Here is a 27,576-nt window from a genome sequence, read left to right on the forward strand (position 1 = left end):
CCTGTATCAATAGTTGGACCCCTCCAATGGAGACAAGCTGTATGCTAGTTGCAGGAGGGTGTGGGGGAGGAGCGAGAAAGAGGGAAAGACAGAGACAGAAACACAGAGAGGGACAGAGAGACACAGAGACAGAGAGAGAGTGACAGAGAGGCAGAGACAGAGACACAGAGACTGAGAGACAGAGACAGAGACACAGAGACACAGAGAGAGACAGAAATAGAGAGACAGAGACAGACAGAGAGATAGAGACAGAGAGATAGGGATAGACAGAAGGGCTCTTTTTGTGGTCCTCACAAATACTTGTAAGTGAGCTGACTGAAGTCTCTTAAATGCTGCCTCCACCATCACTGCCCAAATGACAATATAAGAAAGACAATATCCAAAAGTCAAAAGGATGGAGCATTGGGAGCTAGGCTAGTTGTTTTCATCCTTGACTCTATAGACCCACATCTGAATTTGGAATTCAGCTATTGATTTCTCCTGAGCCTCCTTAAAATGGGTGTTTGTGTGTGTGTGTGTTATGTGGGTATCGGTGTGATGTGTTATGATATCTGTGCTATGTATATATAATGCATATGTTAATGTGTGTGGTGTAGTGTGGGCATGAGTGTATAGGTATGAGTTTGGTTATGTGTGTGTATGTGTGTCTGTGTGTGTGGTGTGCTGTGGTTCACATGCTCAGTGTGTGACATGCTATGTGTGTGGGATTTATGGGTGCGAGTTTGGGTGGGTGTGGTGTGCAATGTGTGTGTGGTATATGGGTGTCAATGTAGTGTATGTGCTGTATGCACTTTGTTGCTTTGTGTGTGGTATGGCGGGTGGCTTATGGCTATGAGTTGTGTGTTAGGTGTTTGTGGTTTGTATGCTGGTTTGTATGTTTGGTGTGGTGTCTGAGAGGTTTGGGGTATATGAATGTGAGTATGGATATGCGCATGAAAAGAGAAACAAGTACCCTGCTTTTACTTGTGTTTCTGAATGCCATGAATCATAGGTCCATCACTGCAGTTCTATTTTGGCCATTACTTGTCACCACCATAACAATAATATTATATACTATATATATTTATTGTGTGTATATGATATATATATACTTATTATATATAATAAGATACACATACATATGTAATACATATGTATATGTTATTTTTTTAAACAAGAGGCTTAAAGTAACTATATAAAGTTAGTTTAGCAGAGAAGAGACTGTTAGTTCAAGTGGTTTAATAGCTGCTTGGTTACAGAGACTGGCAAGCTCCCCGTGACATATTCGATATGCCAAACATAGTAACAACAAAGTCTCCAATGGAGACATTACTGGGCCTGCTCGAGCAAATCCCCAATATATATATATATAAATTTAAAGGGAGAATGATCCAGTGAGAATAAAGAGAACCTCTGATTTCAGAGTAGAACTCTGTGTGGTACTTGAACACTGGTCAAACTGCAAATTGCTGGCTCTGGGGTGTGGGAATGCATTAGTGGTATGCTCCATGGCTCTCCTGAGTGCCTACAACTTTATCCAGCCTGCTCAAACATACACCCAATCCTGACCTTTCAGCCAATAAGGAATGCAGAGTTTTCCTCGTGGTCAGGTTTTAGCAGTGGGTGGGTGGAAAAGACAGCTTGAATAAAATATCAGGATTATAATTATATACTCCTTTGGCAAACACTTTGATTGTCCCTAGTTTTTCAGTCAAAACAAGGGCTTTTCAAACTATTTCGCTAATATTAGTCATCACCCCCAACTGCCTAAGTCAGGGATTTGAGAACCCAGCTGGGTCTTTTCAGATTTTAAAACTATCCCTGATCATAAATTTTAAGCAAATCAAACTCCAATGACAGCTTCTGCTGATGTCATGGGAGGCAAAACAGAAGCCAGCTGGAACTGCCCAGGGCAGTTGCTCTTTAGGACCAAGGAGAGAAGCAGATAAGTACCAATAGAAGGTGTTTCAGTCTTGCAATTCTACCTGTGACAATCATAGCAGAAATAAATGTGTTTCCTGAAGGGTTAATGATATATAAAATAGGAATGAAGTAGGAAAGACAATGAAAACTCACCTAATACAATACCCAAAGATAGCAAGAAAAGACTGTTTCTCCAGACACAGAAGAGACTAGTGCTTCTCGGTGAAAAAACATTTGTCTTTTTTCCCACTCACTTTTTTCATCTGCTGTGAACTGATGTTATTCAGTGATTCTATTAATATTTATTAAAACTTAGTACTCTACAAGATGTTCAAGTCCAACTGACAACATATAACTCCAGTGGGCCTCAACTTAACTCGGTGCATTCAAACTGAAGTTGCTCAGCCCTTCTTTCTAGTTTTCCAGTAATTTGACATGCAAATATAATTTATCTTAAACCTCCAGTGCTTTCCATTTATTTTATTTCATTCTTCAGGGGTAAAAAAAGCCACATAATCACTACTTAGTCCATTACTTAGAGAAACCGTGAAGCAATGGTATAGATTGTGGTTGAGTGATGGCATTGCAGAGACCTTAGTAAGAGCAATAGCTGCAGGTGGAGGCAGGTATCGATTCTTAGGCCAGAGAGAAACTTCCATCTTCTGCCTTTCAGGATTTCAGTGTATCAACAGAAATGGGCTCATCCTGCAAGGTGTTTTATTCTGACCTACTGTTTTAATTTTCAGACTTCCATGATTTTATTAGATACTAAGTGGAAATTTTGTTAAGTGTTTTAAGGTTATGGCTTATGTGTAGAAAAGCATTAATTATAAAAAAATTAGCTTTTTGATTTGAAAACTCATGATCAAGCCATCCTTTCCCCTTTTTATTTTGCTCAGATTAAGTGCTTTCAGAAAGCAACATTGACTTGACCAGCTAAATAAGATAAACAATTGTCAATATCTTGTACCAAGAACAAAATTTGAATTTCTACATTTACTACTCATGTAATTCTCTGCACTTGAACTTTGACTTTCTGGCAGCCAGTTAAGAATAACTAATTAAATACCCTTTAACCTAATTCTTCAGACTGGTTGGGATTTGGTATTGACAATGGGGAGTATATAGCTAATATACTTATCACTAAAAATGGAACTATATTCAGAGTAGTTGATAGCATCATTTTGTGCCTTGAGATGTACTTTGCTTACCAACTAATACAAAGTTTCTTAATGACTAAACTATCTTTCAAATTCAAGTTTGTGTATGCTCCGCAGACTAAATTGTAAATGAAGTAGACTATTCCTTTCAACTTCATTTCTGAAAGCTGGAAATAGTAATATTAATCTTTTTATTTTATTAAGTTGTAGAAAAATATATAATGTCTTGTTTTGCTAGCCCACCAGTTGCTATACTATAGATGACTAGCTTGAATGTTGCTTTTCAAATTTCTCTGAAAATCTAGTGTTTGGGCTTAACACAGCATTGAGAATAATGAATCCTAAAATATCTTCTCCCCCGGTTCTTCCCATTTGCTCCCTTTACGTGCGCAAATGAATTCTTGTTCTGACAAGTTGGAACAGAAACATGAAAAAGAACTACAGTACAGTTCTAGCTCATGATACATGTCTTGATTTATTGTCACCATGCTGGAAAGAGGCCAAGTTCCAAACAACGATGTTTACTGGGAAATTCTAAAATTCTCTTTTGAGGAAGAGGGGCCTAGAAACGCTTACTATTTTGAGCATTGAAATACTGCCAAGTTAGAAAATAAATTCGGCAGAGATAACAATACACAGGGAAAGATTCCCCAAAATGTATTCAAATGACCACTGCCTCTGCTTTGAAGAGCAAGTAGTAGATCAAAATGGTTTGGGAGTTTCATGTATGCACTATTGTGTTCCTGAGTCCTCTTCCCTTCTCTAGATGAATCTTTGTCATTTGAGCAATGCAGGCTAGCGTTTGTATTCCTTCCCTTTGCATAGAAGTGGTGGGACTGGGACTTCAGTGCTTCACTGCTGGGAAAGTATGACATGAACATAAAATATGACATCAAATAGAACAAATTTCAAATGGGTGTCAATGAGAACAGTAATTAAAAGGGTTAAATGATCCTTTGGAATTAAAGAAGACTTCAAAGGTGATGTTATATTTCCGGAATAACTCAGATTCTATTAACGGGGAGGTTGTCTAGGTAAGAATGGTGATAGGGGCTAATGCAGGAAAGTGAGTGAGCATGTATCCTCTTGGTTACACACATCTTGCACATACACACAGTCACACTTATACTAGTTCTACTTTTCTCTCAGTTTTACACTCAGTCATTACTTTATGAAGCTGGCAGGAAGTTATTCATGGTAAAGATGAAAAAGCTAAGATTTGTAATATTAAGCAGCTTTGTGGTTCTATTATACACAAACTGGGCTTAAACTCAGCCTGAAATGCAGGCCCTCCAATTTTGATTTCAGCCACCTATTTTAGGTGCCATTCTGCCAAGACTGCTTTTATTTCACATTTAGACCTTTCCAGTAGTGTGGTCATGGATGGGAAGAGTAGGAAAAAAACATAGGTCAGAGAGAGGTTGTGGAGGACCAGGTTGTGGAGGCCCCAAGCTAGGAAATGAGTCATGCTAAATGAATGTCAACACACAGGTGGGTTATGCCTTCCTGGTGGCAAAGGTCTCGAGGTAAAAATAAATGTCAGAACTATTTCTTTATTTAAATGCAGTCTCCACTGATTTTATGTGGTCGAGTGCCGCTATGTTCAGAGATTCCTAGAAGTTAGTTAGTAAGGAGAAGATGATGATATTTTGTATGATTCTATGTTGTCTGAAATTTAAAATGATGTACCAGAGAGAGAAGAAGGTGGAGGGAGAGTTGAGAACTCTTGAAATTCCACCATATCAAGGTTCATCTAGGTCTGCTATTATGGTTTCATGGTAAAATATGAGAAGAATAAAACGAAGTCCATATTTGGATTCAAAGTAAAAAAAAGTAATAAATATCAACCACCTAGTACCTGAAATGCTCTCTAGAGCTAGAGATTCTTCTAAATACATTATAAATATGAGTTTACCCTTATTTTGTAATAGAGTTTAAAATCATTAGTAATACACTTTTCTTTCAGCTTTGTTTAAACTATTTTAGTTTCACTTAAACATTTATTTTATTTATTTCAAATGTGTTATGAGCAAAGAAAGAAAAACTTAAGATACAGTAATGAAAAATAAAGCTATAAGGTTTGCACAACCATCTAAACCTGAAGAAATATTTTTAAATGTCATAGAGCTAATTACACACTAGCAAGCAAATACAAAATTTCATCACTAGGTCTTTTAATAGCCACCTTAAATTTTTTAAGGTTAAGTATGAATCAATGCATTAATTTTAGGAAAATACACCCTAAAACAAACATTTCCTACCCACCCTGTCTTTCCAAACAAGCAAATAAACACAAAATCAAAAATAGGTGTATCATATTTATATAAATAATTAAATTACCTAAGAAAAAATAATTCCATTCCATAAAATCTTTGTTAATGGTTCCAATCAAATTCTATTGAACACATTTTGGTTTCCACGAGGGAGAGTATTTTGTTAAGGCTAGAGAATTCATAAAAGGGAAAGTTCCAGGCAGCAATAATCACGTCTATGATAAAGCTGTAAAACAAAGCAGGGACCAGATTTATTAAGCTTCTTGAGGGGTGTGGTCCACACCAGCAGTTCTCAGGGCTTACTCCTGCCTGACTCTGCACTCAGGAATCACTCCTGAAAATCTCAAGGGAACCAACCATATCATGTGCCGAAGATCAAACCTGAGTCTGCAGCTTGCTAAGCATTATGCACTGTACTATCTCTCAGGCCTTAAACATTTTATTTATTTATTTATTTATTTATTATTTTTTAATTAGTGAAACACCATGAGGTACAGCTGTAGACTTACAAACATTCGTGCTTGGGTTTCAGCTATACAATGATCGAGTACCCATCCCTCCACCAGTGTCCATTATCCACCACCAATGATCCCAGTAGCCCTCCCACCACCCCACCCCATCCCCCCCACCCCGCCCTGCCTTTGTGGCAGGGCATTCCCTTTTGCTCTCTTTTTCCTTTGGGATGTTCTGGTTTGCAATAGAGGTATTGAGTGTCAGGCCTCAAACATTTTTGATAAAGTATCTGGCAGAGGTTAACAACAAGGTGATTGTCCCACTGAACCATGGCAAGCTAGTAATGACAAACTTCATAAATATTTTATAAGATCAGATTGGTAAAAAGAAAAGTGACTGATAAATTTGAATGTAATCAGATGCCAGAAAGTGTTTACAGAAAGTAATACAGAAAGGCTGGTCTTTGAGTTCAAGGATAAATCAGCAAAGATTTGATTTTTGTACACATTAGCCTAGCGAGATTTTAAGGGTTGGAGAGGTCAAGAGGTCAAAAGGTTTTAATAATTATAAAAAGAATCCAAACCCTACCATTTCCAGGATGAACATTGCCATGCTCATCTACCAATGGAGGGTGGTGTACAGTTCAGATTTCTACTCAGGGAAAATCTAGTAAAATGAGCAAAAACTACACAAATACAACTAAAAAACGTACACTAAGGTAGAAAAGTAAGATATTTACCTGGCATGCAGTCAACTGGATTCAATCTCTGGCACCCCACATGGTCCCCCAAACTCCCAGTTGGAGTAATACCTGAGCACAGATCGTGGAGTAAGCCCAGAACATGGCCCAGTGTGACTACCAAACAACAACAAATTTTTAAAAAGGAGAAAGATATATGGAGTTATGTGAACAAAAAAAATCCAGATTTGAAATGTGAAAAATACAACTTTGAAAGAGAAAGATCTATTCCACTGGAAGACTCAAATATCAAAGATGTACAACACAAGCCCTTTGCAGATCCAATGTAACAATAAATATATTCTGGTCAGTAACATGTAGGACAAAAGGTGGCCGATGATCTTTGCATAAGTTTGTCTCAAAATATTCTAAAGTATAGGCCATAATTACCAAAGCCTGGGTGTCAAATTCTTTCAACCTTCTGAGACATGATGTAGCCACCAAATTCACAGATGTCTGAGAAACCAGTTAGGCTAATGAAGAGAAAAATGGGAGCAGACATTTATTGAACAGTTATTAAGTACCAAGAATGCATATAATGTTTACAACAGCCTTGTAAATTAAGTCTTTTCTCTGGAAGAGTTCACAAAAAAGAAAATAAGATGCATAGATGGGACTGGAGTGATAGTACAGCAGGCTTGGTGCTTGCCTTGCACATAGCCGACCTGGTTCCATTTCCAGCACCCCATATGGTTCCCTAAGCACTACCAGGAGAGATCCCTGATTGCAGGAATAACCCTGAGCACCACTACCTGTGGCCCGAGCACTGCCCCCCACCTCCAGAAGACACATAGAGATGAGAAATAAAAACAAATAATAGAAATGAGTTGAAAAGTCTAAGCTTTCTGGGTTCATTAAAAAGAGAAAAAACAAACCCTTTCCAAATAATCTTTTTAAACCAAAATTATAATAAATGTTCAGCAGAGCATTTCAGTTTAGTTAGTTACTAGTAATCCTCTATTACAAATAATGTCTTTAGATGTGTCTCAGTGTGACATTACAACTATTAATTAATATTTTACTGCCTTTACCTATCTCCAGCTTATCACTGCTCCTAAGGCTGAGAACAACATGTATGTACAACAGCGAGATGAGTATCTGGAAAGTTTCTGCAAGATGGCCACCAGAAAAATCTCTGTGATCACCATCTTCGGCCCTGTCAACAATAGCACCATGAAAATCGACCACTTCCAGCTAGGTTCTCTTAAATATTTCAATACCATTATTATTTTTGTTCTCATATCTAAGAGGAGACAAATTCTAAGGGACAGGTCAGTGGCGAATCAAAAGAAGAAAATTTAGATATCCAGAAGTCTCTTTTGTTGTGTTTTTTTTAAGTCAATTTATTGAAGTTTTTGCACTTTAAAATGAAAAATATGCAAATTCTGTGAGTTTCAAGAATCAGTAACGTGTAGAAAAGTGTCATTCCTAGCATCTCATATGGTCCTCAGAGCAGTACCAGAAGTGATCCCTGAGTGCAGAGCCAGGAGCAATCCCTGATTACTGTCAGGTGTGGCCCAAACATTGTCCATCCTCCACCAAAATAAATAAATAATAAATAAATACAGACATGTTGATGAGAGAAGAACAGGAAGGTATTTGATCGCTTCCTTCAGAATTCTGAGTCTTTTGCCTGTAGGTAACCATTAATGCTCCCGGTGCACCTTTCCTAATAGGGACCTTTCAAACTTAAAAGCACTTGATTCTGGTGAGACAAGTGGTCAGGGAATTAACGAGGCCGAAACAAGCTATTCAGCTAAAAAGGTCACTGAAAATATGGACTGATCTGCACCCAAGTTCTTTTGGAAAGTAAAAGAATTTGGCTAGATGTAGATATTTCACAATTTTTATGTTAATGATGCGTGAGACTTATGAGGCATACAGTTCAGAGTTGGGCAACTGAGATCAAATTTATTATGATTCTCATGGGGACATCGCAAGACTTACTGTGAATAGTTAAGCCTCATAGTCAGATGCTCCAAATATGACCTACCCAAGTTTTCTTTTTTTTTTTTTAATAAATATTCCATCTCTGGGACAGTACCAAATATTTTTCTTATTGTAGGCATTTTCTAATGCTCTTATTTCTTAATGTAGACATTAAGAATTTTCTTAATGTAGACATTTTCTAATGCTCTTATTGTCTGTTCACAATAATTAAAATCACCCTCAGTCTATCATTTTCTTATTATGCATATTTTTCATAAAATGTATTTTAGCTGAAAACATCTTAAATTATACAGATCGTATTTTCTCCATCAGTTAACACTTAACTTCAATATATAAATATATATATTGAAGTTTTCACAAATTTTCCTGCTATGTATATTCTTAAAGTTAAAATAATTGTCATAATTATGTCTTGAGCACAGCGGTAGGGCATTTGCTTTGCGCACGACCCGACTCAGGTTCAATTCCTCTGCCCCTCTTGGAAAGCCCAACAAGATACCGAGAGTATCTCACCCGCATGGCAAAGCCTGGCAAGCTACCCATGACGTATTGGATATGCCAAACACAATAACAACAAGTCTCACAATGGAGACATTACTGGGCCCACTCGAGCAAATCGATGAACAACGGGAGGACAGTGACAGTGACAGTGAATGTCAATTTGATTGAATATGGTTAAAATTCAAAACCACATGTTTTTTTCTTTTTTTGTGTGGTTAAAAATTAGCATGATTTATACACTCCTAAAAGGCTTTTTTCCTTTTCCTTTTTGGTGGATGGGGGATTTCCCAAGTGGTGCTCTGAAAGACTGGAGGCTCCTTTCTGTGTTTCTTAGCTGAAATGGTCCAAGGACATATTGCTTCTGGGGTCCTGCTGCTCTAAGTATCCCTATGATGTTTAAAGGACCATGTGGTGCCAGTAATCTAACTGGCACTGACCACATTTGAGACATGTGTTTTAATTCTTATGCTATGCCTCTACTCACACCCCTCCCCCCTTAACATTTTAGATGCACCTTTGGGTATTATGGTCTATAAGTAAAAAATATATGCAGATCACTAAAGCTTGATCAAATGTTATGTTTCTGTTATTCAGTGTATATGTTTATTAGTTTGCTTTTCCTTGAGCTCCAAAGGAAAAACAAAGAGCGTTATGTCCAGTGAGGCATCATACATTTTTATGGGTCCTGGTTTGTGAACATTAATCCTTGTGCTATATGTGCTATTTGGAGGGAGAAAACAATAACAAAAAATTCACTTTTCAAATCAATATAATCATAGGAATAGAAGATACAAAGAAGCTCTGGAGTCAGAATGGTTCAAACTTACAGTTGAAAAATATTTTGTGTGTGAATTTAGGCAGATTACCTTCTAAATCTCAGCTTAAAAATAATTATCTTTGTCAGACTGTAGTGGGGATTTAATAAGATAATATATGTAAACATCTGCCCAATCGTCAAAATGGTCATTATCACTACCATTTCTTCTAATAAGCATCTAGGGAGCAACAACTTGTCAGAAATTACTAGAGCATCTATAATTGAGAAATACTTATCACGACTTTATGCTAATTACAGAATGCTAGCAGTAACCCCATCACAACTGCTTCTTGAGGTCAGATTGCATTCTACCCTGGTAATAAAGCTGACAGTCAAAAAACTAATCCTATAAAGCCACATATTTAGTGGTTAGCTGGCATCCAACAGTTTGCTTCCTGTATTTACATATAGCAACGTTGGTCATTTAGCTTAATTATAATCCAAATGTCTAGAGAGGAAGTAGGTATTAATCTGGGACAGAACTGGTGCTGGATAAAGATGAAAGTCCTCTTCCACCAGGTGTTCTTGGTGTCAAATATGTTAACCACCAACTCTGGCACAAAGATTTAGCATTCCTTATTTCAGAGGAGTTTGGAAAAATCATCAAACCTTCTACCTCAACCTTTATATGATCCTAACTGCTATAAGCATCTGGTGCTGCCTTGGCTAATTTTTTAGCATTAATCCTGCTGTTTTCTCAGACATCTGGATTGAATATAAACTGTAGAGGGACTGAAGTTTTCTTTTCTGCCATATTGGAATCAAGTAGTGTGATCTGGGTGTTTGCTGCTCCCCGCTGGCCGCTTGGATGTGATTTGTGGGCCTTTCATTTTGTTCCTCAGCTAATTCCTGGAAGGCCTTTCTGTCCTTGTGTCATGTCCCAGGTTACCCTTATGGGAAAAACTGTAACATTTTCAGCCAAGTGTGGGAGTCAGCCATGGGAAAATAGGAATTGGCATTCACTGGGTTCTCAGTGAACCAAACTCCAGCCTTGACTAATCTTTAGCTAAAAGTCTATCGCATGGCTTTACTTTCCTTAAAAATAAATCAACCACTCTCTACACTTCCAGATGTTGACTGAGCCTTAAAAGTAGAGACCTACATCCAACTATAATGTGGACTAGCCTCACCAACTGTTCCATCTTGTTAAATGTGTTTGAATGTTCATTGATAAACTATAAGCACAAAGGAAATTACCTTAAGACATCAGACATTAACTTAATAAAAAGTTATTTATAAGCTTGAGCAAATTCCCATGCAGAATAATCCCATCTGGTTTAGTTAGCCCAAAGTATAGTTATGTTAAGCTGACAATACATGAAGTTAATCTTAATGATTAGTAGCATTGATCTGGGACAGAAATATTGTTTTATAAATATATTGATAGTGTACACAGTGTGTCAGATAAAAAGTTGTGGATAAAGACACTTTTAATGCAAAATAAAAAAGAAATGAACACTTAGTAGGCATATTTCTTGTTATCAAAAATAGGGGGATATATACATGTATACACATAAATATGAGTATATGCATATATATATATTTATACTCATATATAGGGTTTGATGTCACACACAGCTCAGAGACTACTCCTGACTCATTGCTCCAGGATGACTCCTGGTGGTACCAGGGAGCAAACACATGTTGGCCACATGTAAGAAAATCACCTTCACTCTCTCTCTAACCCCAGGAGGAAAACTGTTTTGAGTATATGGAGTACACCAAATTTTTGTGGTTTTTTGTTTGTTTGTTTGTTTGTTTGTTTGTGTGTTTGGGAGCTATACCCAACCGAGCTTAGGGATCACTGCTAGAGGTGCTGCCGTGTCATCTATGGCACCAGGATCAAACCACAGTCTGCTGTGTGAGAGGCAAACATTTTACTTGTACTCTTTCTCTGGTCCACTGAGCGCCGAATTTTAAGGAATAGAACATACAGGACATTTTTAGGGAAATTGTCAACTTTAATAACTTTTTCTGAAGAAAAGAGTTGGATAAAATAGAGGATGTGAATGTGACAACATGGACAGAAAATGTTAATTCATTATTTATGTAGAATTAAAAAAAAAAACCACTGTCCTCCCGTTGTTCATCGATTTGCTCGAGCAGACCCAGTAACGTCTCCATTGTGAGACTTCTTGTTACTGTGTTTGGCATGTTGAATACTCTCGGTAGCTTTCCAGGCTCTCCGAGAGGGGCGGAGGAATTGAACCTGGCTCGGCCAGGCTGGCTGTGCGCAAGGTAAACGCCCTACCACTGTGCTATCGCTCCTAGGCAAAATTTTAAAGTATTATTTAAATGAGCATGATCAAATATATTTCAGCCCCAAATATTCTTTCAACCTGATCCTGTTAAGAGGATTATTCATTCTTTTTTCTTTTTGGGTCACACCTGGCTATGCTCAGGGGTTACTCCTGGCTTTGCACTCAGGAATTACTCCTGGTGGTACTTGGGACACCATATGGGATGCTGGGAATTGAACCTGGGTTGGCCGCGTGCAAGGCAAATGCCCTACTCCTACCTGCTGTGCTATCTCTCCAGGCCTGAGAGGATTATTCTTTAAAGACAGACTCACAACCTTTGGGGGCCAGAGCAATAATACAATGGGTAAGGCATTTGCCTGGATGTGGCTGACCCGAGTTTAATCCCTGGCATCCCATGTGGTTCCCCAATTGATGCCAAGAGTAATTCCTGAGTGCAGAGTCAGGAGTAACCCCTGAGTATCTCCAGATGTGACCCAAAAGCCAAAAAAATTTTTTAAAAAAGACTCACAACCCCATCAGAATCCAAATGCAAAATACAAAATGCTAATAGTGGGAAAGAGCAGGGTTCATAGGGCCTCACCAGGTTCAAGCCTCCTGAGCACTGCCCAATTGGCCCCTGACAGACGGGAAACTCCCTCAATCCCCCTCCAAAAGAAATATTTAAATCAAGATCCAAATATACTGCCTTCCCTTGGGACCACCTGTAAAACCAGCCAACTTCTCTTATCAGTGTCGACAGTGCCATGCCTGGTAGCTGCCTCTTTAGGTCTTTTAACGCTGTGCTGGGAGACCAGACTGCATGCGTGACCACATTTCCAGACACTGTGATGTTTTCTGTTTATTCAGACTTTGATGTCTCAGTCACTCTGTGCCCCAGAGGTTGGAGAATTTGTCATCCCCTAACCTTCATCTTCTGTCCACATGGTTTATATACCAAGTGTATAAGCCTCAAGATCAATCTCTGACAACCAAGAAGTAAAAATCTCCTGATAAAGGGGAAGGGTTGGGTCACAACTGACTGTGCTCAGGGATTACTTCTAGTGCTGCCAGGGTCAGCCACAAGTACGGCAAAGTGTGTTACTTCTGTACTATCTCTCTTGCTCCAAAACATGAAGAGGAGGGATGAAGGTGAAAACTTGGCACTGTTTTTGGAATCTACTACAATTGTTTAGAATCCTACTTCTTTCTGTCACCTAGTCTTCCTGTCTTCCTACCATTCAACAGTTTCCAACATTTTATCTGTTATGGAGATGCTAATTTTTATTCTAATAACAAAAACTGAAACTCTTTTCAGCTTAATTATCTCTGAATCCAACACCTAGCACAAAATTACCTCCAAACACTTGACAATAACATTTTGTCAAACTGGAAATGAATATATGTTGGATATTAAAAATATCCTGCTTACATGAAATTTATTTATAAATGGATAGACATGGAGAGTATCATGCTAAGTGAAATAAGTCAGAAAGAGAGGGACAGACATAGAAGGACTGCACTCATTTGTGGAGTATAAAACAACGTAACATGAAGCTGACAACTAAAGATAGTAGATACACAGGACAGGAAGATTGCTCCATAGCTGGAAGCCTGCCTCATGAGCACAGGGGAAATTGCAGCTGGAATTGAGAAGGGATCACTAAGAAAATGATGGCTGGAGGAACCCGTCAGGATGGAAGATGTGTGCTGGAAGTAGATAATGGGCCAAACATGATAACCTCTCAGTATCTGCATTGTAAACCATAATGCCCAAAAGTAGAGAGAGATTCTGGGGAATTATGTCTGCCATGGAGGCAGAGGGAGGGTGGGAAAGGGAGGGTATACTGGGGAATTGGTGGTGGGGAATGTGCACTGGTGGAGGGATGGGTGTTTGATCATTGTGTGATTGCAACCCAAACATGAAAGCTTATAACTATCTCACGGTGATTCAATAAAATTAATTTAAAAAAGAAAAAATATCCTACTTATAAAAAAAGACCTACTCATTGGGTAGCAGTGTTGACAACCCTTAGATTCTATGTATTATTATACCTCTGATTGAATATTTGATTAGTTTTATTTGTCCAAATATTTTTTCTGATAAAAGTTTTAGTATGTTGGAAGAAAATACTGTGTTGGAGGGAAACTCTGGGGGGATGGAAAAAGGAGATTAAACTCTCATCATTTTCAAAATGCTTTCCAGACATAGGAATTCCCATCTTCATACTTCCTTTTAACACAATGACATCATCCGGAATTATTTTTAATTATAACTATTTATAGGGATAATATTTGAAAGAATGCATGATAGACAAAAACTTCCATTTGGTAATACTTTTCTTGAAATTCTATTTTCTTACTTTTTTATTATGAACATCTTAAATGTTTTGGGTGCCAAATGTGATCAGTTTTGAGCACAGATTCTTAATTTTTCTCGATAACAATGGTAAGGTTTGATGAATCTCAAAGTGACTCTAACAAAGTGGTCGAACAGGCACAAATTTTAGACTTAACTGAATAATTAAAACAAACATATTTTTTAAATAAAATAAAACTTAACTAAGTATCTGGGTCTAGTTCCCTGGTGAGTTAGGATGATAATTCATTCCAAGACAGACTTGATGAGTTGGCAAGTCATCTTCCAGGGATGACTCAGGAACCTTTTTTCTCACTCTGTTCCTTCTGGTTGACTACAAAGAGGTGGGCAGAGCTGGGGTTTTATCATCTTTAGAAAAGAGACTTAAAAAAATGTTATTGAGTCATCGTGAGACACACAGTTAAAAAGCTGTTCTTGATCAAGTTTCAGTTACACAATGTTACAACAGAAGAGTTACTTTTAATATGAGTTTACTTACTCATTTGTTTGTATATCTATGTATTCACTTTAGAAACTTCTGTTAAAACAAAATGTTAGTTGACTATGTGTAAGTAAGTTCTTGTAAATAACTAAGAATGGAGGCCTACAGTTTCCATTTGTTCATGTCTAACTATGCTCTGCCTTGTCACACCCACATTTGTCCATACTTCTTTTGCCTTAAGATAATGAGAAACCTATGCGAGTGGTTGATGATGAAGACTTGGTAGATCAGCATCTTATCAGTGAGCTGAGAAAAGAATATGGAATGACCTACAATGACTTCTTCATGGTGCTCACAGACTTGGACATGAGAGTCAAGGTATGGGTTCCTACTTGGGATAATGCAGTGCCATTCCTTGGGATTGCAACTCTAAATTTTTGTCAATGACTCGATTAGACATACAATTAAACACAAAGTATTTCCTCATTGAAAAGGTTTTGAAAGGACCCAAATATTCCAACTTGTCCTATAGAATTTGTGTCCCAAAATATGGTCTCTGAAAAACACTGAGTTGGTTGACCTCCTGTAGTTCAGATGCTTGACTCAGACTAAATTCCGATGTCATGGACAAAACAGTAGGGTTTTACACCCACCACATTAGTATGTTTAGAGATGATTGTACTGAATCGTGAACTGTGTCAAGCAGTCATAATAATAATAATAATAGTAGCAATAACAAAAACATCTTAGTTTACTAACTGCTTTCCTTTGGCACTTACCTGAACTCTTATCAGCCCTTATTTGAAACCATCATGATTAAAAGTAAAATAAGTATATCTTTGCTTCTTAGAGAAAGGATCAAAGATCTAGGGTGATTAAATAACTAATCAAAGGGGCTGGAAAGATAGTAGAGGAGTGAAAACATTTAAATGTTTTCCTGGCATGCAGCTGATTTAGGTTAGGTTAGATCCCCGGCACTGCACATGGTCCTCCAAGCACTGCAAGGAGTGATCTTTGGGCAGAGACAGGAGTAAGCCCTGAACACTGCTGGGTGTGGCCCCCAAACTTAATAAACTGGCCAGTGAATAATAGCAAACTAGTAAATTAGTTCACCTACTTTGAGTTGGAATTCACACCTACATACATCATATTTACATGAAAACTGTTACCCAAAATGTCTGCCTGACTTACAATAGCTAGCTCAATGTGTAGCACTTTTATGTATCTGGAAAGAGATCTTTTCATTAATTTATTCCACACTTGGGTTGCTTCATCTCTAATGTGGGAGGTTAGACTAGATCATCCCTAAGTCTCTGCCAGTTTTCACATTCTGCAATTTATTGAATTCCCATTAAGGGCATAGCTCCAAGCTATGTTCAGACTGTTTGCTAGCTTATGCAGATTATGCTCAGCCAGCCCCCAGATCCATCTCGGGTTGCTGTCCAGATAGTTGTGATCCAAAAAACTGACTTTCATTATCCTGAAGTTGGTTACCAACATTTTTTTTGGAGGATACAAAGCAAACATGAGCTAATTTTAAGAGAGCTTACTCAATAAAGTAGTCTCTGGGATTCATAGTCTATGTAGATTCCTCATGACCACAGAACATCCCTCCTTCTCGTGGAAAATTCCTCTTATTTCTCAGGTCAAATATGCCAATATGTTATTTCATGTGTGTTAGATATAGTTTTTCACTTTCTTTATAATTGTTTAGTGATCAAGAACCAGCTTAACTGTAGAGTTAAGAAAGTATACCATTTTGTGAGGAAAATATGGAACCTTTCCAAAAACAGGAGTATAGATTTTTATATGATTACATATGTATGAAAAAATATATATATGAAACATCAACATAGATATTATTGTAGAAGTTTATACATCAGTTTAATCTCCAGGTTCTGTTTTCCCTTTAGTTCCCCTGAATTCTCCCATAACTCTGTTTTCTTCTAAATAGAGGAAAGAAGCACACACAGTGTGTGTGTGTGTGTGTGTGTGTGTGTGTGTGTGTGTGTGTGTGTGTGTGTGTTTGGTTTTGGGGCTGTTGGGTCATACCCAGCTATAATGTTATCTATTTTCTATTCATTTTTAACCAGCAATACTATGAGGTGCCTATAGCAATGAAGTCTGTGTTCGATTTGATCGATACTTTCCAGTCCCGAATCAAAGACATGGAGAAGCAGAAGAAGGAGGGAATAGTTTGCAAGGAAGACAAGAAGCAGTCCTTGGAGAACTTCCTATCCAGGTACCTCACCTCAGGAGTTCCCAAGGAGGCAGGAGGGAATTGTTCTGGGTAATCTGATGAATATTCCAAAGGAACACTAGAAAGCTGCAATAACATTCTCTGAGTTAGCTTCACAGCACTCTCTGGCCACTGGGCTAAGTCCTGTCCTATTAAGGGTGGTTGGGATTATCTCACTGCTGAATAAACTAACATTAGCCCTCACAAGTCAGAATTCCATATCCTATGCTAAAACAAGGAGTAGGAAAAATAGAAAAGATCTACCTAATACCACCAAATAAATGTTTAAGCTTAGAGATGATCCCAACCATTCTGTATTTGAAGCAAAAAAAAATTCCTTAGAAGCTGACTTTACACTTTAACGATTAGTGTTATGTGCCTTAAAATTATGAATTCAAGATCTTAGTTTTCTCATAAGCTTTTAAATTAGACTCTTGGAGAGCCCGGCAAGCTACCGAGAGTATCTTGCCTCCACGGCAAAGCCTGGCAAGCTACCCGTGACGTATTCGATATGCCAAACACAGTAACAATTGTCACAATGGAGACATCATTGGGCCCGCTCGAGCAAATCTATGAATAACGGGAGGACAGTGACAGTCACAGTGACACTCTTTTATTCTATTTATAACAAAAACCCTTGCATTATTACATTATTATAAATAAGGTTTCGACTGGCTTGCAAAGTCAGCAGTTAACCAGCATTATTTCAGTCATTTTACATTCAATATATTTTTTTAGTCAAAAAGTAAACAAGACTTTTCTGACTATCTAAATTTTCATGAGTTTAATAGATTCCTATTTAAATATATGCTGAATCATTAAAATTTTTTCTTAGATTTTCCCCAATTGCATAAACGTAAAGTTAACTAAAACCAGTCTTCTAAACTAATTACTCAATTACACATTCTGATGTGTATTTTCTAGGTTTTTCACTAAGCCACATTCTCTCAAGTCTCCAGGAATGTATTCACAAGAATAAAGAAAACCAGAATTTTTCTTGTAAATGTATCTTATTACGATGATTTCGATTCTTTGAAAACTTCCTTCTCTTAATTCTAAATCTTCCAGGACTTAAATAGATGTATCTCCTGAACCATTCTTGTAAACTCTGGTTTCCCAGCCTCTAAGAGCAGACAATTACCATCCAGTTAAGCTGCAATTTATGACCAAGATTTAGACCAAGCTGAAGCCTGTAGCTACAGATAAACACCCGGAGGGAGTCTTCTCACCACCCCAAGGCAAAGTGTATTTTTATAATCATTGTCTCAAGGGCTTCGAAACTTAAAAGGAAAAATTGACAGTATTCCAAATCTGTTAACAAACAAAAGTTACAATCCGCATTCAAGTCTATCACTGATTTAATTGTGGGATTTTTCTAACTCTAATTTTGTATCTAAAATCTTTTGAACTCTGTAGGGCCTGTTGTGTTTTGTACTTTCTTTCTCATTTAAGAAACACGTGAACTTTCTTATCCAGTAATGTTCTAGGAGCTTGTATTACAAGAGTATTTAGAATAGTATGTAATTATAACTTGGACATTCTGTGAATATGCATGCCTTATGGTCATAGCTCATGTAATCACAGATGATAATTATCATTGATTTTTAAAACTGAAGAGGGATAATATCTAACGATAGGGAGAAGAGAGCCCTGAGTCTGATTTTGAGCTTCTCTTTTTACTTACTGTGTGGCTTTAGACTAATTGGTAAGCCTCTCTACAGTTAACTGTTCTAATTGACAAAATTGTGCTAAATGTTTCTATTCTTACCTTCACTATTAAAAGAGAAATTGAATTATAAAGGTGGTAATGACTCAGAATTGAGCGTAAGTAAGTAACCAATAAAATTGCCAGCTTTTAGTAGTTGTTTAGCAACTAATTAGTAATGTTTTCCATCTAGAGAGAGATAAGAGAACATTTAGTAAATACCTCAGAATTGAAACCCAGGCAAAGGAAACTAAACGAACAAACAGCTCTATAATAGAATGGGAATTTTCCTCTAAATTCCCTGAGTTATTGGTGGATGTGAAAAGCCTGGTTTCAGCTGACCAGACAGTTTAAGCCTGTCTAGTCCTTAGTGACATTAATCTGGTTTGGGCTATAATTACCTCTCAGAGGCTGAGGTCCCAGAGGGTGGGCAAATGAGCACTAATTTGGGAATGCCAGCTAAAAAGAAGCAGACCCATGAAGAGCTTGTGGAATTTTTTATTTACTGACAAACTAAAGTGACAGCAAAGGTCTATACAAAATAAGACCTTGGCCACAGCCACAGCTCTTGTTCCGTCCTCTGGAAGGTATTTCTCTCTCTGAGCAGGGGCCTTGTCTCGTAATGTCGAGGTCTGAGGGAGAGAGAATCATTCCTGGGGAAGAAGAGGCCTTCTCTTGGTAGTGTCTGTGACAGGGAGCCTCCGATCCCACCTCTATCCCACCGAGACAACACTCTGTGGTCGCACACAGGTAAAGCAGTCAAATCCACCTCTCTCAAAATAGTGCGTGCCTTGACCCCTGCCACTCCGCATGAGGCCAGGAAGGCTTCCTGGCTTAGAGACAGGCTGAGAGGCCAGGGCTGGTCTGGAATGCCTCCTAGGGAAGCAGGCCAGTCCAGGACATGGTGTTTGTGATTTGACAGTGGACATGGTTCCCTTTCTCAGAAAGCCTCGGGTAGTCTCAGAAGTTCCTCTCCCCAGCTCAGTGCCAAACACATTCATCTCCCTATCCACTGTGGAAATTTTTAGTTTTTCTTTCCCTTTGAAGAAAAACAAGCAAAGGAAGCAAATGTGATGTCACAGCAAGCAATTCTTGGCAAACCTTGCTATAGGCGTCCATTCAGAGGTTGGATTTCATCAGACTATCACTTTTCTCTCATTCACTCAAACCGCTATGTCCCAGGAGGCTATTTTTTCAGAGTTGAAAACTCTCATGTTCACTCTGAGGCTAGGTGGAGCACAGACAGGGAAGCCATGAATAAAATCAACTAACTTCCAGCTCAGTGTGTGCACGAACACCCCACCAACTGCCAGCCCTGAAAGCAGAAACAAAATACTTTCTTCCCTAAAGGTGGAATTCGAGACAACTGCATTTAGCAGTCCTTAGGATGCAACCCCCCTTTCTCTCAGATTCTGAGAGGGAAAAGTTTTGGATGTATCCCTGTAGCAGCCGCTGAGAGTGGGAACCAGAGAAATCTCTTGTTCAGCAACCAGAGGAATCTGTATCTGGGTACCACCTCTCCCATGTATTAGTTCAGCAAGCCACTTTATTTCTGTAAGTCTCATTCTGCCATGTGTAAAATGGAGACAATGAACCACATCCTCATGGAGTTCTACAAAGGAACACGTATTGTGTCGCTGAAAGTGACCTATAAAATGGCACACAAACACGATTACCAGAAGAGCATCACCTGGTAATTCGGAAGCTGAGAGAATGATCATTATTATTATTATTGCTATAGAGAAGCATGAGGATACAGATATGTCCATGCCATTTTATGGATAACAGAAATCAATGAGAGTTGGAGTTTAAATGTTATAACACTTGTAGTTTATCGTGTGTGTGTGTGTGTGTGTGTGTGCGCGCGTGTGTGTCTTCATCAGATCATCCTGATTGAAGTAGTTGTGGACATGGCAGAGGACAGAAGACCCTGGGTTTACCACACAGGAGGGGCTCCTGGGGCCTCTAAGCCCTGGTTGTTGTGGATCTCCAGCACCATAAAAATAAGAAGTAGCTGCTCTGTTTTGTCTTAGAACTCTCAAGTTAAGTAAAAACTGAGATTTACATGGGTTAAAGAAGATCTCGAAGACACCCCAAAAGTGGCAGTGCTAAAATCTGCACTCAGGTTTCTCAGCTTCTTGACAGATGCCCTTTCTTGACAGATGCTACCCTACTAGCTGGAACCTAAGAGCAGGAATAATTTACGGTTCAGCCCCTTTCTGCATCGGAGGGGCAGTCTTCTATGAAGGCACATTCCTGTGTGTTGTTTTCACTTATTTATTTTTTTTCACTGTTGTTGGAATTATTTGTAACAATGACATATCATTTCAGATCAGAAATAAAATGTTTTTATTATAGATTTTTTATAGGTTATTAAATTTATCAATTATTATTCAGGAACACAGTGCATACTCTTTTTAGTGACACCTGTCATGTACAAATGAGATTATAAAACATGGAGCGATAGCACAGTGGGTAGGGCGTTTGCCTTACAAGCGGCCAACATGGCCAACATGGCCGACCCGAGTTCGATTCCTCCGCCCCTCTCGGAGAGCCCGGCAAGCTACCGAGAGTATTGGATATGCCAGACACAGTAACAACAAAGTCTCCAATGGAGACGTTACTGGGCCCGCTCGAGCAAATCGACGATCAACGCGAGGGCCTTTACCTTTACCTTTATGTGAATTCTTAGAAAAGAAAATGAACGTGTATAAAACCTTTGATGTAGAGACAACTTCCCTGCCTCCATCTTGGGAGGGAAATTCAGTCAGGTACATTTTGAGCCTGCACTGGTCTCTGGAAGAACCCTGACTTCATTTCTCTAGGATGCCTCTTCCTGGAAGCTTTATTCCATTTTTCTTTTGTCATAGTCATCTAAGATAAGTTCAGATCTTTTCCCCTCCATTCCTGTACATATATTCCTTTTTTTTTTTTTTTTTTTTTTTGCTTTTTGGGTCACACCCGGCAATGCACAGGGTTTACTCCTGACTCATGCACTCAGGAATTACTCCTGGTGGTGCTTGGGGGACCATATGGCATGCTGGGAATTGAACCTAGGTCGGCTGCATGCAAGGCAAATGCCCTACCCGCTGTGCTATCACTCCAGTCCCCATATATTCATTTCTTACCCCCTCCAAATTCTAGGGTTTGAGGGTTGGTTGTTATGTTTTGTGTTCGTTGCACCTTCCTATTTCTGTCATTATAATTTCATGCAATTCTGAACAACCCTTACCTTTTCATTGCTTCTGGGGAGTTTTGCCTCTCTGTAAGTAAGGTCAGGGCAGAGTGACCAAACTCTCCAACTGTCCACCCTGCCTCTGAAAGAGACTGAAGTTAAAACAGAGAAGGGACAAGCAAGATGATGATGAAACTTACTGGCATTGAGAGCCACGAGGCATTTTGAAGGGCCAGTGTTTTATTAATTTGAAGCATGAGAGATAAACAGACAGCAGAAAGCCTCCTATCAGACACTTATGAGACTCTCTGATTTGAAGCAGTCAGTGCGGCCACTTGCTTCTTTTCCAGGTTTCGTTGGAGGCGGCGGCTGCTGGTGATCTCTGCTCCTAATGATGAAGACTGGGCCTATTCACAGCAGCTCTCTGCCCTCAGTGGTCAGGCATGCAATTTTGGTGAGTGGGAAGCCTAATCCTCGCAGCTGTATCCTACCACTCTCTCATTCTGGTCGATTCAAAAATGAAACACAGAGCTTAGATCATCCAAATATCCTCCAATTCAGACTGTACATTCCCAGACACTTACTCAACTATATTGAGTATAAAGTGGCTTTCAGACTGTGGTCTTAGCTACTAGCTTCTTAAACTGGGGGTTGCAACCCCAGATCGGGTCGCATACTGTTTAAAAATTTGTTTTAAAATAAATGTCTTTATGATTTATTATCAGATGTTTCATTTGTATGACTGTTTTATAAACCATATGCCCAGGGTTGTGTAAAAAATTCTCAACCAAGAGGATAAAACATTTCAGAAGCCCTGGTCTCAGGTAACTGGGGTCTGTATTTCTCTCAATATTCTCTTAAGGTTCTTAATTGAGGTGCTTGAAAGATATCTGCTACTTTACTTTAAGTACTCTGTATCCTGATGTTTTTTTCATGTGATGATCTTGTTTTGCTAAGATCATAAAACATAGCTAGCATCTTTTAGTTATGTAATGCTTAGGCACTGCCATTGGGCACTTCTCCATAGATTAAATATCTTTAGTTAGACAGGAGTAACTTTGTGAATTAATGTATTATTTGATGAATGCTAGCTATACTGTGTTATCATTCCCTAAAAAATATTTGATCTATTACTGAGCACCAAGAAGACAGGGAGATCTGTATAAAAAGATCTTCTTGAATACAAGCCAAACAAGAGAAACAAACATAAGTGAAATTTTGGGGTAGTGAATTGTTCTATATTTTGAAAATTAATATATTATTTTCTTTACAAAATGTTAAGTTAGGAATCGAAAGAACTAGTGTCATTTCAAAAATTGAAAACTAAAAAGATAAAAGTACGCTACATATAAATTACAGATAAATTCAATGAGGAACCAAAGAAATAATGGCAATATCATGAGTGGAAAACACAACTAAAACTCATTTAAGATCCACCTCAGGGGGCTGGGTTTGTGTACAGCACATTCCTGACAGCCCTGGGAACAATCTCTGGCATCTCAGAAAGGGGGGAAAGGTTACACCTCTACAGAAGAACAATTCTGTGAGAAATTTCAGCAGAGTTAAAGGAGCTGATCTTAAAATTCTTAATTGGAATATAGATGAATCAGCATTATTTTATACTTAGAATCCCATTTTAGTTATTAAACCATAACCGAATTATTAAGGGGGCAAGGATGGTGTATAAATTTTGTAAAGCATTAAGAGAACCTAGGTCTTTGTTTTGACTCAGAACCTGTAAATTTTAAATGCATTTCAGTTTTAAGATGTGAAACAATAACTAAAAAGAAGGCATTGAAAAAGCTCCTAGTTTGCTCAATGCAAAAACAATTAGAAAATTCTGTAAAATTCTGTTTATATTAGTTTAAAGTCAGTAATCTAAGACACCAGCTCATTAGATATAATCTTATTGAGACAGTATTTTAAATCACACACTTAAGTATTTAAAAATCATCAAAGGTACTAAGAGTTCTTGGGGGAATTAATGATCCTTCACAATAAGGGTAAATAGTCAGGCTTTGTGAATTTCCTAGGGTCATATTTGCAGCAGCTTTTAGGGACTGTTCATTTTTGGCTTACAGAATCTAAGTTGCCTTATTGTGTGTGTTCTGGGAGAAGAGTAAAAGCCAAAAAATAATGTGGGGGCGGGCGGGTACCAATTGAAGAACAGAGCATCCTGCTTGGATTTTAACTCCTCCTTTAAATGCCCTCCCAGGACTCTTTCAGTTTTCTTCCCAGACAATGAACACTATCAAGAGTCCTATTATTCGTTCCAAGCTATTATCCCAACAAGGTTGGCATTTTGTCTTAAACCGTGAAATGTCGATATGATGACCTGACAGCCTCCTGGTCCTTCAGTGTTCTTTCTCCTGATTTCTTTAATGCACACTTCATCTTCAAAAGAATTCCAGGAAGCTAACAAGGCATGACCTCTCCTTGGATGAATCCTTAGCTGAGGTGGGAAGCAAGCTGTGCTTAAGTACTACCCCCTTGAATCCTCTAAATAAGTGATAAGAAACAGCACAGTGAACTCCATTGCAAGGAAGCCAGGACCCTTTCATTAACAGTTACAACAGATTACTTTTGGAGTCTTCTCTGAAAAAAAAAAAAGTTGTTATCCAGATAAGTTCTATGACTTCAGACTTGCCATTTTCAAAATGTGAATATGCTTTAACAGTCGCAGGTATTTTCATGTCCTGATGGCATCTTTTTGTTTTGTCCCAATCAAAGAGAATCAGTTTTGAAAGAAATTTCAATCTACAAACCAAAACGAGACCACATCTGACCCTATTTTTCAACTCTTATTTTTAAGTCCAATTATCTTTAATTGGACTGTTTCATGTTAATGAAAAAAATTAATGAATTATTTTACCTGATTATGCCCAAGAAAATTTTTATTCTTTTCTTTTGGGTCACACTTGGCAATACTCAGGGGTTACTCCTGACTTTTCCTAAACTTTTTTCTTATTCCAGGGATACTAAATGCAGAGTCTTATACATGTAAGGTGGGTGCTTTATGTCTGAGCCATATCCTTAGTGCCTTCTATATTCTTTTAAACGTGGAGATTTTTCATTGCCATCGGTGTGATCTTCGTTGACTGCAAGATGACCTGCTAATTCTGAGGATTTCTTTTTTTCATTCAGGTCTGCGCCACATAACCATTCTGAAGCTTTTAGGTGTCGGGGAGGAAGTTGGAGGTGTTTTAGAACTGTTCCCGATTAATGGTAAAGTTGTTACTTAATTTAGTGGGCCACACCCAGAAGTGCTGCAGGGGTGGAGGGGGCATTCTCAGCTATGCTCAGCCCAGTAGTGAGCTTGGGTGTAAGAGACCCAAGAGGCAGTGTTGGGCCAGTGCTTCAGTGCTCTGTTAGGGTGGGCGGAGGGCGGGTTGTGCTCAGCTGGGATCTCCTTGGCAGCACTGGGAGTGGAGGTTGGGTGGCGGGGCTGCAGTTCCTGGGATAAAACTCAGGGCCTTCAACATGCTATTCATGTGCTTTGCCATTTTAGCTATCTCCCTGAGCCCTAAAATAATTATCTTTAAATGCAGTTTGAACTACGGTCAATTAAAGTATATTAGGCTAAATGCAAGTAGTGGGTGTACTTAGATACTTCAATGGTAACGTTCACTTGGGCTTGTGTGTGTGTGAGCACGTGCGCGTGTGTGCATGCGCGCACGTGTGTGTTCACTATTTGGCACACATGAATTCACATGTGTGAACTCACATAGGAAGTGAAACAAGCACTAATATTGTTTGTTTTGAATATACACTTTTTCACAAAGGTAAAATTTAACTTACTTAACTTTTTCACAAAGGTAAAAATTAACATTTATTTAACTCTGATAATGCTTTTAGCTGCAGAAATAGGGTTCTACGATCTGCAAAGTATATTCATTTATGTTCTTTCTTTTCTAATTCCCACGATAGTTTTGAAGTATGTAGGACACATTTATCAATTCCCTTTTAACATATGAGAACATATGCTAAATGGCTCAGCGAAGCTGAAAGACAGTGACTAGAGGCTGAATGCTTCAGAAAGTAAATCAGTCCAAGACCAAGCTTGAGACAATATTTTTATATTTATATGAAACAATTTTTATAATATTCCTCACACTAAGCCCTGGGAAATAACACAGAATCTAAAGCTATTCCCTTACATGCAATGAACCATGGTTTGACCTTCAGCCCCCCCCCACCCCCCCCCCACTGTTCCCCAAACACTGTGATGAATAGCTCCCAGTCCTTCACCATCCCCTGCCATCCCACAGAAAAATAATCTGTAGGATGGAGCAGAAGTGCCAGAACCCTTTATATTTTTCTCCACTTACTTTGAGTGTTTAAATATATGTATTCAGATATTATTTAATTGATATTTTCCATTCCTGACAATGGAGTAAGTTTTTGATAGAATAATAGGAAAAAGTTATTTCAAGGAAGCAACCAATTGGAAATAAACTTAGAAATATATATTTTATCAAGAATCCATCAAACGCCCCAACATTTGACACACATAATGTTGTAGAGTATCAGAAACATTTAATTTCTAGTAGGAATGAAAAAAAGCACAAACCAGCTTAATTGGAGGTTGAAACAGAGGGGAGGTTCCCTGGTCCTCCTTTCTCACGCTGGTCTTTTCACTTTAATGTTTGCCTGAGCTCTGACTTTAACCCACTAACAACTTTTCCATGTCTATTCCAGGGAGTTCTGTTGTTGAGCGAGAAGACATACCAGCTCACTTGGTGAAAGACCTACGTAACTATTTTCAAGTGAGCCCAGAGTACTTCTCCATGCTTCTAGTTGGAAAGGACGGAAATGTAAAATCCTGGTATCCTTCTCCAATGTGGTCCATGGTGATCGTGTATGATTTAATTGATTCTATGCAACTCCGCAGACAGGAAATGGCCATCCAGCAGTCACTGGGAATGCACTGCCCGGAAGATGAGTATGCAGGATATGGTTACCATAATTACCACCAAGGATACCAGGATGGATACCAGGATGACTATCGTCATCATGAGAGCTACCACCACGGATACCCTTACTGAACAGAAATATGTAACCTTGGCCCCAGCCCGTTGCCCCTGCTGCTGTTAAAACCTATGTGGCCAGCCATGTAAGAACTTCCAGCCAATTAAGAACTTCTTAGTTCTTCCACGTTGCCTAGATTCCTGCCTTTTTTATTTCATTGTTTTTCCAAGATTAAATAAATAGCAAACTTTTGCCCACTGATAAGTTAATTGTCACCTTAAATCATAGAGCCATTGAAAGGAACAGTTGTTTCTCCAATTGGAGTGCATCTAGTGTCAAAGGATGGTACTGAAACGAAAACCTTCCTTGCGTGATGAGCATGATTTGGATCTAAAATACTATAGACTATTTCTCTCTTCTATTTTTGATCATATTATTTCTTTCCTTTTCTTTTTTGTCTCTGAGATTATGATGGCGGGAGGTATGTGTGTGGAAGGGGGAAGGAGAGTGTCTCACACACTTTCTATATGTTCACACTTGGCTGTGGTGTTTGGGGTCACACACTTAGCTGTGGTGCTTGTACATAGTTTAGCTGCAGTGCTCACACATACTTGGCAGTAGTGCTCCAGTGATCTTTGTTGTGGCACCCAGGAATC

General features: G+C 38.5%; 1 protein-coding gene across 1 annotated transcript in view; it reads left to right on the forward strand.

Annotated features, from left to right (window-relative positions):
- Positions 1 to 27,254, forward strand: part of CCDC80 (coiled-coil domain containing 80) — a 30,935-nt gene extending 3,681 nt beyond the window's left edge. Inside the window, exons 3-8 of the mRNA XM_056109350.1 lie at positions 7,569 to 7,725; positions 15,075 to 15,211; positions 16,927 to 17,075; positions 22,303 to 22,406; positions 25,097 to 25,177; positions 26,651 to 27,254. Of these exons, the coding sequence (XP_055965325.1) occupies positions 7,569 to 7,725; positions 15,075 to 15,211; positions 16,927 to 17,075; positions 22,303 to 22,406; positions 25,097 to 25,177; positions 26,651 to 26,997 (975 nt within the window). The 3' untranslated portion in view covers positions 26,998 to 27,254. The remainder of the gene's footprint in view (positions 1 to 7,568; positions 7,726 to 15,074; positions 15,212 to 16,926; positions 17,076 to 22,302; positions 22,407 to 25,096; positions 25,178 to 26,650) is intronic.
- Positions 27,255 to 27,576: the final 322 nt, after the last annotated feature.

This window comes from Sorex fumeus, unplaced genomic scaffold (assembly GCF_029834395.1).
Source record: "Sorex fumeus unplaced genomic scaffold, SorFum_2.1 ptg000265l, whole genome shotgun sequence".
NCBI lineage: Eukaryota > Metazoa > Chordata > Mammalia > Eulipotyphla > Soricidae > Sorex > Sorex fumeus.